This window comes from Cornus florida, unplaced genomic scaffold (genome assembly GCF_030987335.1).
Source record: "Cornus florida cultivar Cherokee Brave unplaced genomic scaffold, ASM3098733v1 CherokeeBrave_3.0.0_Hap2_Chr06, whole genome shotgun sequence".
NCBI lineage: Eukaryota > Viridiplantae > Streptophyta > Magnoliopsida > Cornales > Cornaceae > Cornus > Cornus florida.
In genome coordinates, this window is record NW_026775576.1 from 77,113,522 (window position 1) to 77,126,296 (window position 12,775).

Here is a 12,775-nt window from a genome sequence, read left to right on the forward strand (position 1 = left end):
TGAAGTAATGAACTTCAATATGCGACTTATCTAATAGAAAAGCTAATGGGGACAGTCGTAACTTTCCCAAGCAAAATACTTTCCAAGGATTCTTCCATTTGATTTGTTGTCGGTGTGTTCTTAAATTCGATGTAACCTCTTTGAATTTTTGTGTTCAAGAATAAGAAAAAATTATTAGATAGTTACAAATCGCAAGTTATTTGTTTGTTCAATTCAATAAAAATTTATATTTATATATATATTTTTTATAAAATTTTATTAAATTGTGAGGAATCTATATTTCTTAATCGAAGAGTTTTGATTGAACTGACTACAACCCACGAATAATTTCTCGAGACCAAGGCCGTGTTTGCAAGTGCCATTGAAATTGGGATGTCACTATATTATGCTTTCCATGGGTTGACAAAGGGGTCCATTTAGGTTCTCTAATCGTTTGGTCCATCGGTTTTTTCATCATTTGATGGTCTTTGCCTCTCTGATTTTTAATGTCTGACCAAACTTGATGTAACCTCTCTATAATGGTGCACCAATGGCCCCATTTGCAAGTGTTCTCGAAATTGAATTGTTCTCTTAATGCAAATTTGTGTTTGTTTTGCTTTGCATAAGATTTGAAATGTGTCTATTTTAGATTCCATTAGTAGGCTTTTTTTTACATTTGATGGTACCTGTCTGTCTAGCTGTTAATGTGCTATACTGACGACTCTATATGACACGATTCTGGTTTAATAAGAAGGTTGTGCTAGAATCAATGGATATCATTTTAGATAGTTTAAGTTTTCCATTTTTAAATAGAGAGGTTAAATATTTGAGTCTAGATGAGGGTATGATATACCGTGAATGTGTGTGTTTTTTTTTAAAGATAATTGAATCACTATATGGTGCATTATTATAGGATTTGAAATTGGTTATGATGAGTTTTTGCCTTATAAGGAGAATGACTGTAAAAAGTTACTTGTTCTTGTGGTATCATAGTTCATTTTAAATCTAATGACTAAAAAAGGTTTAGTGGTAAAATGGGTTGGTGGGAGAAGATCTGCATAAATTACAACGCAGAAGAGGGAGAGACCTGACGTCCTCGTGAACTTATGTATTCATGTGGGCTGTGTTTTTGGCTTTCCCTTTTCTAGGGTTTCTAATAATTTAAGTTTTGATATGATTAATAATTTGGGTTGGGCGTACGGCTTAGTGTTTTAGCTTTCTCTGTACTATCTGTTTTACCATTCAAAATAGAAGATCGAGAGTTTAAATCGTACTAGAGACCCCAAAAAAAAAAAAAAAAATTTAAACAACACATAATGAATTATTTGATCATACATGAATATTTATTTATTTTAATCAAATGATTATATACATAATTTATTGAATGGTCATCTCTGCACATACAATTGATATAGGGATACATTTCACTATTCACTATGACTAAGAAATAGGGTTACAATCAAGGATGTGTATGGTATTATTGGTCTTATGGTCCAGTGGTCCAATTGTTACTCCCAGAATTTCGCAATCATACATTGCCAGCACTATCAATGCAGATGACTCTCATTCTCACAATTTAAATCATACATGGCTCACCAATCCTTCAAAATTGAAGGATTGAGTGGGCCGCTTTCCGTTTCAATAAACAAAAAAGAAAGGAAATGAGTATTTAAAATCCCAAACGCTTTTAAGCAGTTGAAAAACAATCTCAAACGAATTCTTAGTGAGAGGATGAGAAATACTCACACCCAAAAAATAAAATAAATAATAATAATATCAAAATTCATATTCTTTTTAAGTGATGAAATTATTTGTTAAAAAAAATCTGATTTGTTGTATTTTCCGCTTCCATTCTCTTTACTTCACTGGAAGTCCACATCAAGCTTAAAACATTCCATGGTCTGTAAATTGTAGCCTTCGTTTGGATATTTAGGAAAAAAAAAAGAAAAGAATGGATAGTATTAGTTATGAGAGAAAAGAACGATAACAATTATCTCTGTTTGGATATATAAAAGAGAAAATAAAAGAAATGATAACAACTAAATTACTATTGTATTCTTTTAAATAGAAGGGATATGAGTGGTATAATAATTTTTTCTTTTTAATTGTTAAGGACACTTTTGAAATTATGAAAATACTACTTAAATACTATCATTTATCTCTTCTCATCCCTACATACATTTCTATATCTTTTCTTTTTTCTCATTTTAAACCACCGAAAACACACTTAAACTCTATTTTTTTTTTCTTTCCCTATTCCTCCGAATCATCTCATCCAAGCGCACTCCTAATGTTTGACCATTCCCTGTGAAAATGATACTTGTAACAGGTTTAGGGCATCTTTTGGGCCTTTTGGCAAGTAAAAATATCACAAGTAACCTTTTGTTTGTTCTTTTTTTCGTCCCGTGAGTGACTATTTACATAACTGGAAAATTTCATATACATCAAACAATTATAAAAAAATTTGTTTCACATGAATCGGGATTTGAACTTCCACCCTCTCACGTAAGTAACAAACAATGTGAAATGGGATATTCTAAAGGGTATAAAGCTCCTCAACCTCCATATCCGTCAGGTTGATGTATATCAACACTTAGAACCCCAAACAGATTATATTCTTCTATATAGAAGTGACATTAAGAAAACACTAGGGGATAAGCTATATAATAAAAGTGGAAAAGCCTACAATTCATGCCTTTATTATAATAAAAACATGATAAAAATCGAAGGGAAACTTTAGAAGATATGGAAAAGCCAAACAAATCCGATCTCTTTGAAATGCCATTTAAACATTTGAACCCCCAAAATTCTTCTTCTTTTGTGGGTACTCGTGATTCCTTCCAATCATCATTGAATGGACCCTATGATTATTGTTGAGTGTGGGAAACTAATACCCACCTCCCCATTGGAATCTCATGCTAATTAAAGTTACCCTACCTTATCACACTTCCCAACTTTTTTATTTTTCAAAAATATTTAAATAAAATAAAGTTACTACAAGATTTAAAATTGATTAAAACTACTTTAATCATTCATTTATTTATTTTTTTGGGAACCCCACAATTAGTTTTGAAAAGATTTGAAACATCGGCATTTTTAGGTTTAAATGAGCATGATACCATTAGACTACATGCTTAATTAGTTCGATGACTTTAGTCCGTAAAATTTTCAAAATGATTAAAAGGTTCGACAATACATAAGCAATGCTAGACGTATGCGTTGTCGTCTAACATATTTTGGACAACACGAAATAGAATGTAAATTAGAAAAGCTTCTTGTGACCGAAAAATTACTTGAGAATATTCACTCACAAATAAATTATATTCCGTAGCAAGTACAATAACATGGTATTGATTCTACCTAAATGCAATACTAAAATAAATGGTTCGAAATAGATGTAATCGTTGATATTATTTTATACAAAGTGAAAATACTTTATAAATGAATATTACTAAACTTGTCCAAGAGTTTTAACTATTTAATCATAACTAATTCAGTCAAATGAAGTAAATTGGAACTTTACAGCAAAGACAGTGGATAAATATGAACAATAAATTGGAACTTCATGGAAGTATGGGCCCTAAGAAATTCACTAATCACTGTATAGAACTCTAGTCTTTAATCATTAGGTCACCCACTAAACCCTAAGTTATGAACTTGTTTAGTGTCACCACTTCTTTATATATATATATATATTGATTGCAAAGAAGGAGATGATGAAATGGGATGGGACTCTCCTAATTAAAGTGAAAAATGTGAAGCCACACATTTAACCATGTAGTAGTCAAAAGTCAAAGAAACAAAGGGAGACAGAGAGCATATAGTCTTGCAAAAAAAGAGTTCAAAAAGAGTAGAATTGAGTGATGACAAGGTCCCTCAACCCACTAATTGATATTATTAAGCGAATCATAGGATAATCAATGGCAAGTAGAAATTTTAATACAACCCTCATCATAAAAGTAGATGTAGTCAAATTATTTTTTACTGTATTGTACTTTACCTTGTTCTTGAAATTTAGTCATTCTTCTCAATTTTATAGCCACGCGGTTTCTTTTTCTAAGAAAAGTTATTTTGTTTGTTTGTGAAATTTTATCAAATTTAAAATTTTACATGTTTAAAAGAGAATTTTTTTTAGGGGAGTAAATGAGTAAGCTGAATTTTGACTTTGCCTGGAACATTATACCTAATGCTATGACCTGAATCATAGTTATTTGGGCTTACCCTATTTATTAAAATAACTCAGACTCGCAACTAAACTGTTCATGAATAATTTGAGTTATTTAGATTTTTACTTTTTTTTTTTTTGGTTCACATTTTGTTATTGATTTCATAATTTGTTACAAGTGATACTCTTGGCGAGAGAGACGTTGTGGATGTACCCATACATATGAGAAAAGGAGGAATTTATTTCAATTTTCTATATAATTAATGTTCAAAACTCTAATTTAGATTGTGTAAAAATATTGTGAAAAAAAATCGATTGTGTAAAAACATTGTACTGTAACTAAGATGGTGATTCAGTATTTTTTTTATTTTTTGAATGGATTGGTAGTTAAAAATTAATATATTAAATATGAAAAATAAGTATTTAATTTAGCAATTTGGCTGACCAATCAAAGCCAGCCCCTGTCTTTGGAATAAACGACGTCGTTCCCGCCGTATGAAGCCAATTCAACAGTGCCCGGATAAATTGACACGGAATACAAAGACTGGGTGAAAGAGGAATTAATGGGAAATTGAATTTCCCTCTGAGACGGAATTGTTTTTCTATGGTTAATTTTGGATCTGATCAGTAACCTCAACAGACCATATTAAAGGGTCTTTATAAAAAGTTCAGAAAATTGAACTCCTCCAAAGTACTCCTCTCTGTCAAAGATCTCTCGGCAAGTGTACCAGAAAACACAGAGAGACAAGGCAACGGAAAGAGGAAAAGGAATCAAGACGGAAATAGATTTCCTTGTTGTATCGTTTTCACTGCTGGATATTCTCTTGAGTGTTTCCTTCAGGACTAGAGAGAGAAAGTGTGTGCTCTTTTCAATTCCCTCTGCAAAACCACCTCCCAATACTTTTCTCTCTCCTCTTTGTTTACACTACTGATCAGTAGGTGCTTCTTTTTCCTTTCCTCAGTTTTCTCGATCCTTGAACACAGACAATTTTTAGAGAGAGAAAGTTTTAGAGAGAGAGAGGGAGGCTTTTTGGCATGCAAGAGAAGCAAGCTTCTCGTTGGGTAGTTTTATTGGCAAAATCTCTGTAACGCCTCTGTTTCCTAAAAGGTCTCTTGGTCTTGGTTTTGTCAAAACACCCATTTTTTTCCTGAGGATAAAGCCGCATTTGTTGAGGAACTTTGAGCGTGTTTTAGAGAGAGAAAAAAACATAGTACAGAGATTATTTTTAAATCCATAGTTAATTTAGATTATGCAAATTTTGGAAAACAGCTCTGCAAAATTTGTCACTCCACACTGGAAGGTGTGACCAGTGACACTTTCTTAATAAGGGGTGCATATCATAAATTGTTTCTCTCTATAACAGTGGTGGAAAAGCAAGTGATTGCGGACTGACACACATTTGTCAATCGGTACAGTTTCAGTTTCTGCATTACAATAAGCCGACCCCAAGACAAAGACCCTCTTAAAACCAGGTACAGAAAAGCATGAGCTTTGATTAGTTTGTTTTTAAGTGTGTTGGTACGTATTTATGTATTAGCTTCTATTTTTATGTATTGGGTTTGTTTTCAGTTTGTTGTATAGGATTGTATTGTTTGTTTTCAGATCTCTAGAGAAGTGAAAGAAGATAGAAATGGTTCCTCAGAAACAAACTGATGAGGCCATAGTTGCAATGGGCTTAAACGAGACTGAACAAATTGAAAGAGATGAAGAGATTGTAGATCAGTCCATGTTTAGCTTCAAAAATGCTCTTTGGCATGGTGGGTCTGTTTATGATGCTTGGTTCAGCTGTGCATCAAATCAGGTAATCCCCAAAACTATATATATATGTGTGTGTGTGTGTGTGTGTGTGTGTGTGTGTGTGTGTATGTTGTTATTTGGTTGAGTTTCGATTGAATTTTTTTGGGGTTTGAAATACAGGTTGCACAGGTTCTGTTAACATTACCATACTCTTTCTCTCAACTGGGTATGCTTTCAGGCATCTTGCTACAGGTGTTTTATGGTCTACTTGGAAGCTGGACTGCTTATCTCATCAGTGTTCTCTATGTTGAGTACCGAACCAGAAAGGAGAAAGAGAATGTCAGCTTCAAGAACCATGTCATACAGGTTAGTTAGCCCAATAAATTTATCACATCCCAGAGAACCCAAAACCCACTTTTTAAATTTTAATTAAATTGTATATATAGGATCATATATATAGATATATGATCCACGCATCCTTGTCTTTACACCTCTTTCCCTTCCATTTGGAAATCGTGAGCTTCAGGTACAAATCACAATGAAACAACCTTACAATTGCACGATTACCCCGAGTGTATATATATATATTGTATTTATCTGCTAAGCATGGTTGTAGTGGTTTGAAGTACTGGATGGCTTGCTTGGTCCTTCATGGAAGGCTTTGGGATTGGCCTTCAACTGCACTTTCCTCCTCTTTGGGTCTGTTATACAGCTCATAGCTTGTGCAAGGTTAGGTTTTCTATTTTCTTCATAATTTTCTTTTAATTATTCAAATTAATGGCAAATAAGAATTGGGTTTTGTTTTATTGGGTGATTACAGTAACATATACTACATAAATGATAACTTAGACAAGAGGACATGGACCTACATATTTGGGGCTTGTTGTGCTACAACTGTGTTCATACCATCATTTCACAACTACAGGATTTGGTCATTCCTTGGGCTCGGAATGACCACCTATACTGCTTGGTATTTGACCATTGCTGCCTTTGTTCACGGACAGGTAGTTTTGATCAACGGTCCTGATCTTTCCGATCTTGAGTAAAATCTTTTCTGGACAGTCAAATGTTTAGTCTATTTTTTACTGTTTTACAGGCTGATGGAGTGACCCATTCTGGGCCCAAAAAGCTGGTGCTGTATTTCACTGGGGCCACTAACATACTCTATACTTTCGGCGGACACGCCGTCACTGTGTAAGTGATTCTTTCAATGTTTATGAGGAAATCTTCAAGGAAGTTGCTTCTACACACACTCCACAAATTCACAATATTAAATTCTCTATATAATGTTATATATATATATATATATATGTCAATATATGTGGTACTGTGGAGCTGTTTGCAGTTTTTGGTTTGAGAAATGGTAAATACAAAATCACGAGACTTGATTTTTTCTCCGGTCAGTTTTGCCCTCAACTTCTCCACGTTTGGTTATACCCCATTAGTTGACCCCCTGTTGGTGCATACGTTCCCTATTGCGAAATAGGTCTTGTGAGTTACAAGAAATGTACAGTTAGCAAAAATTTGTGTGAAAGTAGGGCTTTGTTTTTTCAATTTAAATTAATATTGACAAATTTTATTAAGGGTAAATTACCGACATCTCAAGGTTAGGTTATATTTGAGTTAGATAGAAATTTTGGTCATAACTTTCATTTATACTCCAACTTATTTTTATACTTCCGATACAAATAAATTAACCATTTTACCCTCAATTATTGAATACAAAATATTTGTAATCTTAAATAACAAAAAAACCCCTATATAAATATTTATCCTGTCCCCGGAACTACAGCAACCGCTGCACCTCCCCGCTTCGGCCCGGCCCTTCATCGCTGCCGATGCCGCTCTTGTCTGTACTGTCTGCACTATCGTCTTCATCATCAGCTATTCTGCCGACTTGGGCCTCCTCCTCGGCGACCCTATAGCAAAAAAGACCCCCAAGCCCAGCGCCATCGTCATCTTCATCAGTGGCTTTTGGGTCCTCGACATGGCCAACAACATGGTCCAAGGACCCATGCCTTGCTCGACGACCATACAAACACACGATACAACCAAAGATGGCATCGAACTACCGTCCATCATCGCCATCGCTGACCCATTAACCAAGTATTCCCATTCGAGCTCACTGTCATTCTGCACAGTCGTCCACGTTAAGCTTCTCAATCCGTCGCCTTCAAAACCATGTCATCATCTTCACCATCACCGGCCCATTATCACCACAGACCCACTTCGCTTCGAACTGCCGTCCATCATCAGTAGACCCATTTCGCCGCTGTGCATTCCATGCTCACTGGTGAAGACATTTCCGCAGCCCGCTAGTAAGTTTTTCCGGCTACAAGATGGTCTTAACGATGGAGAGAGTTTGGACGGAGTGTTTCCATTGCCATTCCGTACCGTCGTCCACGTTGAGTTGCTTAATCTGTCGCCGTCCACGTTGAGCTACTCAATCCGTCGCCGTCAAAACCATGCCATCATCTTCACCATCGCTGGCCCATCAACCACTAGCCATCTCCGTCGCTTCGAACTGCCATCCATCATCACCATAGACCCATTTCGCCGGCGTGCACTCCATGTTCACCTTTGAAGACAGTTCTGCCGGTAAGTTTGCCGGACACGTTAATCGTCCACTCATGGTCTTAGCCTCCTGTTCTCATCATTCCATGCCGCCTTGCAATCACGTCATCCATCATCACTGACGCCGGAACAAACCCACCCCAATTCAGCGATTGCCAACAGCCACCCATCACCGCTCGCCTCTGTGGAACAGACCCACCTCTTTTTGGTTCATTCCTTGGCTGTTGTTCCTTAAATTTCAGCATCACCAATGCCGACATTTCAAGCTTCCCGCCGAGCAGTTCATTCCACCATTAAACTTTGCCCATAGGATTCAGTTTGTGTATTGGGGACATTTTGGTCATTTCAAACGGGTCTATTGGGGGTAGTTAAGTCATTTTATATATGAAATAAAATCAGTACAAAATCAAAAGGGTTTTATAGTAATTTTACACCTAAAAATAACTCTGACATCACTCTAAATTGACATTTGGAGTGTACGTGAAACACCAAATCACTCTTTCAAATATAAGTGAAAATTAAAACTAAAATCTTCATGTAGGTGTAAAATGACCTAATCTCAGAAGGTCCAAGTATAATTTATCCTTTTATTAATGATATATTTATTTCATTCCAACTCTAAGTTGTCAATTCGGTATTCTCAAACATAACATAAGAGTAATGCTACAAGTTTCATTTGATTTTCGCAAGACCCTAACAGATAGAGTACAACATGGACTATTTGTCATAGATAACAGAGAGACAAGTTTATCTTTTTCATTTTACTAACTTTTGATCACACTTTAAACAATTATTTAGAAAGTTCACACTCCATTCAATAAGGGTTAAAAGTTTTGGCCGAACAAAGTGAATGTGTGATTTTCAAGTTGAAATATATATATATATATATATAGAAAGAGAGTAAATTTTTTCCTAGTTATACAAAAAGAGTATTAACTGTGGAGTTTTCCATTCTCACAAGGCCTATATAGAAAGAGAGTAAATTTTTTCCTAGTTATACAAAAAGAGTATTAACTGTGGAGTTTTCGATTCTCACAATTGGCCAATTGTGATCAACCTGATGGTAAATTGGTCTTTTTGCCAATTGTGATGGACCTGGTCTTTTTGTTTAGTTTGTGAATGAGTGTAGGACACATACCCTATCTGCCAGCTTGTCCGCGTCCCTTTCATACCCAAAATGACTAAATGGACATTTCTTTGCCTCAATTTATGAAGGTATACGAATTGTCATCAACAAAAGCTGGAATATACTGTATTTATTTATTCTCCGGCTGTGGACTTATGGTTGCTCGGAGAATAAATGCATTCTTAAATACATTGCTTTTTTCAATTTTGTATTGTTAATAGTTCTTCTAAGAAACACCTAAAAAGGTTTTACATTGAAGGAGTCAAAGGTAATGAATGCAAAAGATAAAAGGAAAAGGTATCTCCAAATAATTTAAAATCGGAGGAAGAAGCATACTTGATGTACTGTATTGGACTGTTCAAAATCATTATATTTGTGATCGCGTGGTGTTACAAGTAAAACTTGTTCTACATCGGATTTGGATGGAGGTTGAAGTGTGTATAAATGGGTGGGTATGCAGTACTATCCAATAGTTCGAGTTTTTGAGTAAATGGGATCCACCCGTTACAGTTGGTATCAGAGTCAGACTCCGTCCTTAATCCGGTGTCACGCTAAGTGCCCAGTCCGGAAGGCGTCCGGGTCTGTCCCTGAGTAGGCAGGGTGGACCGACTGCAACGAGCGCGTTGCGTGGATTCGGGTGGGAGAGAATATTATAAAGAAAACTTGTCCCACATCGAATTTGGATGGAGGTTGAAGTGTGTATAAATTGGTGGGTATGTAGTACTATCCAATAATTCAACCCTTTCGTATAAATGAGTAAGTGCCCACCTATTACACGTGGCGTGTTACCTCCAAATATTACCGTTTTCTACCGTCCCCATTCTTCCTTTTATTTTTATTATTATTATTATTATTTTTGTGAATATAATAAAAGGGTTGTTATTATATTTATACTTCGTACAACAATGACAAAGTAAAACTATTACCTCCTTTCTGTTATTAATTTTTGCTCTTAACAAAAGCTGTTCTTTATTTTCCTTTTACTACTACTTATTCAAACACAATGCATATGGTGCTTATACAATTAATTTGGTCGTACTTCTATACTGATTCTGATTCTGATGTGGGTGACTGTAAATGTTTACAGGGAAATTATGCATGCAATGTGGAAGCCTCAAAAGTTCAAGTACATATATTTGTTTGCAACATTCTATGTGTTCACCCTCACACTTCCATCAGCTTCAGCAATGTATTGGGCCTTCGGGGACCAACTCCTCAACCACGCCAACGCCTTCTCCCTCCTTCCCCGTAATGGCTTCCGTGATGCAGCCGTTGTCCTAATGCTCATCCACCAGGTCTCTCTCTCTATATATATATGATTTCATAATCGAATTAGTAGATCTTAACATGACAGGTCAATTTGCTTATCGTTTTGCAGTTCATAACATTTGGATTTGCATGTACACCTCTGTACTTTGTGTGGGAAAAAGTGATAGGGATGCATGACACAAAGAGCATATGTTTAAGGGCACTAGCCAGGCTGCCAGTGGTGGTACCTATATGGTTCTTGGCCATTATATTTCCCTTCTTCGGGCCTATCAATTCAGCTGTGGGGGCACTCTTGGTCAGCTTCACAGTCTATATCATCCCTTCTCTTGCCCATATGCTCACTTACAGGAAGGCCTCGGCCCGTCAGGTAATCTGTCTATTCCCCTTATAACTCCATCCTCATTTGTACCTATTGTCCTGCTGGCATTGTCTAGTCCCACCCCTTTTAGTCACTCGCCATGACTACTCAATGCCATGATTGCTCCGGTTATTACAAGTGTTTGTCCAAAATTCCTAATATATACAAAATACTTGAAGGACTAGCTGAGAAAAGATGTGCTATGAAAAATTGGAGACAATCCAGTCTTATTCTTGCAGTGAATGAGTGGACTGTGTGAAACTCACCTCATTCAATGGAGGATGCCGATTGATCGGATTTGGGTAATTTGACTACCCAATGCTTTCCTCTGCTGAGGAAACAAGACGGGCGTTAGTCTTATTGTGATTTGCTATATGGATTAGGATACTACCTTTTTGCATTTTAACTCAGAAGTGACTTCGACAATTCCAGCTAGAGGTTTTAATGGTTTGGGTTTTGAAAACTATGACATAAGATGTGTTTGGTGGTATTTCATTGTCATTCAGTTATGATGTTATATCAATCAGTATAGGACAGTCACACTCCTAAGTCGTTATCTTGCCATGAGCTGGCTAGCTGACCCACTGAATCTACCCTACTTAGGTTACCAAAAATTAGGTAAAAACTATCCACACCTAAGTTGACAAACTAATATAGTGAATCAAATCCACTTGGCTGGGTAGGGCTTTATACATTGACCTAATTGGTAGAGCACCCAACTGTCCGAGCGGGTGTGTTCGTATTTGAGTCCCCCCTTCCCCTAATTTGAAAAAAAAAAAATCCACTTGGGTAATTTAGTTTCATTTTGACACTTGCATGTGTTCCTACTTCAGTTTTTACCTTACCAATGTGTGTCCTTACACATATACATACATGAATATATTATCCCACATGTGATACTGCAAGTTTCTTTGATTTATGCAGAATGCAGCAGAAAAACCTCCATTCTTCCTTCCGAGCTGGACGGCCATGTACGCGTTGAACACGTTTGTGGTCCTGTGGGTGTTCGTCGTCGGCTTTGGATTCGGAGGGTGGGCTAGCATGACCAATTTCATTAAGCAAGTTGACACTTTTGGGCTCTTTGCGAAGTGTTACCAGTGCAAGCCACCAGCAGCAGCAGGACATCACTGAGTTTGGAACTCATTGAATCACACCATTCTAACATTCTCATATGTTGTGTGCCTTAGTGTTCCCCCTTTTGTTCAGGCTATATATATCAATATATCTATAGATGATGGATGAATGGTGATGATTCCTTTAGTATCATAGCATAATAGTTAATTTGGTTTGACTCTAGTACTATATGTAATTAATGTGGAATGTTTTATATATTCAAATCTAGCATAGTCATTATTATTAGAACCGTGCTACAATTGTGGCGAGTCGATAACCAACTGAGACATAAATGTGTTGACATGAATGTGTTAAAGTCATTACAACAGTTTACACCCAACATCTCATGTCAATTGTCCACTCTCGACAAGTTTAAAGTTTTTTCTTACCGGTGGTTGTCCATTTGTAATGCCACATGGCATCATTGTTCTGGTATTGAAGATGTCCATTTAG

The 12,775-nt window shown here is 36.2% G+C and overlaps 1 protein-coding gene across 1 annotated transcript; it reads left to right on the forward strand.

Annotated features, from left to right (window-relative positions):
• Nucleotides 1-4,747: 4,747 nt before the first annotated feature.
• Nucleotides 4,748-12,571, forward strand: LOC132312169 (auxin transporter-like protein 2). Its single transcript, XM_059810429.1, has 9 exons — nucleotides 4,748-5,617; nucleotides 5,748-5,946; nucleotides 6,063-6,248; nucleotides 6,499-6,611; nucleotides 6,703-6,886; nucleotides 6,979-7,076; nucleotides 10,670-10,877; nucleotides 10,961-11,218; nucleotides 12,134-12,571. The coding sequence occupies exons 2-9, from the start codon at nucleotides 5,776-5,778 to the stop codon at nucleotides 12,338-12,340; spliced, it is 1,425 nt and encodes a 474-aa protein (XP_059666412.1). The 5' UTR covers nucleotides 4,748-5,617; nucleotides 5,748-5,775; the 3' UTR covers nucleotides 12,341-12,571.
• Nucleotides 12,572-12,775: the final 204 nt, after the last annotated feature.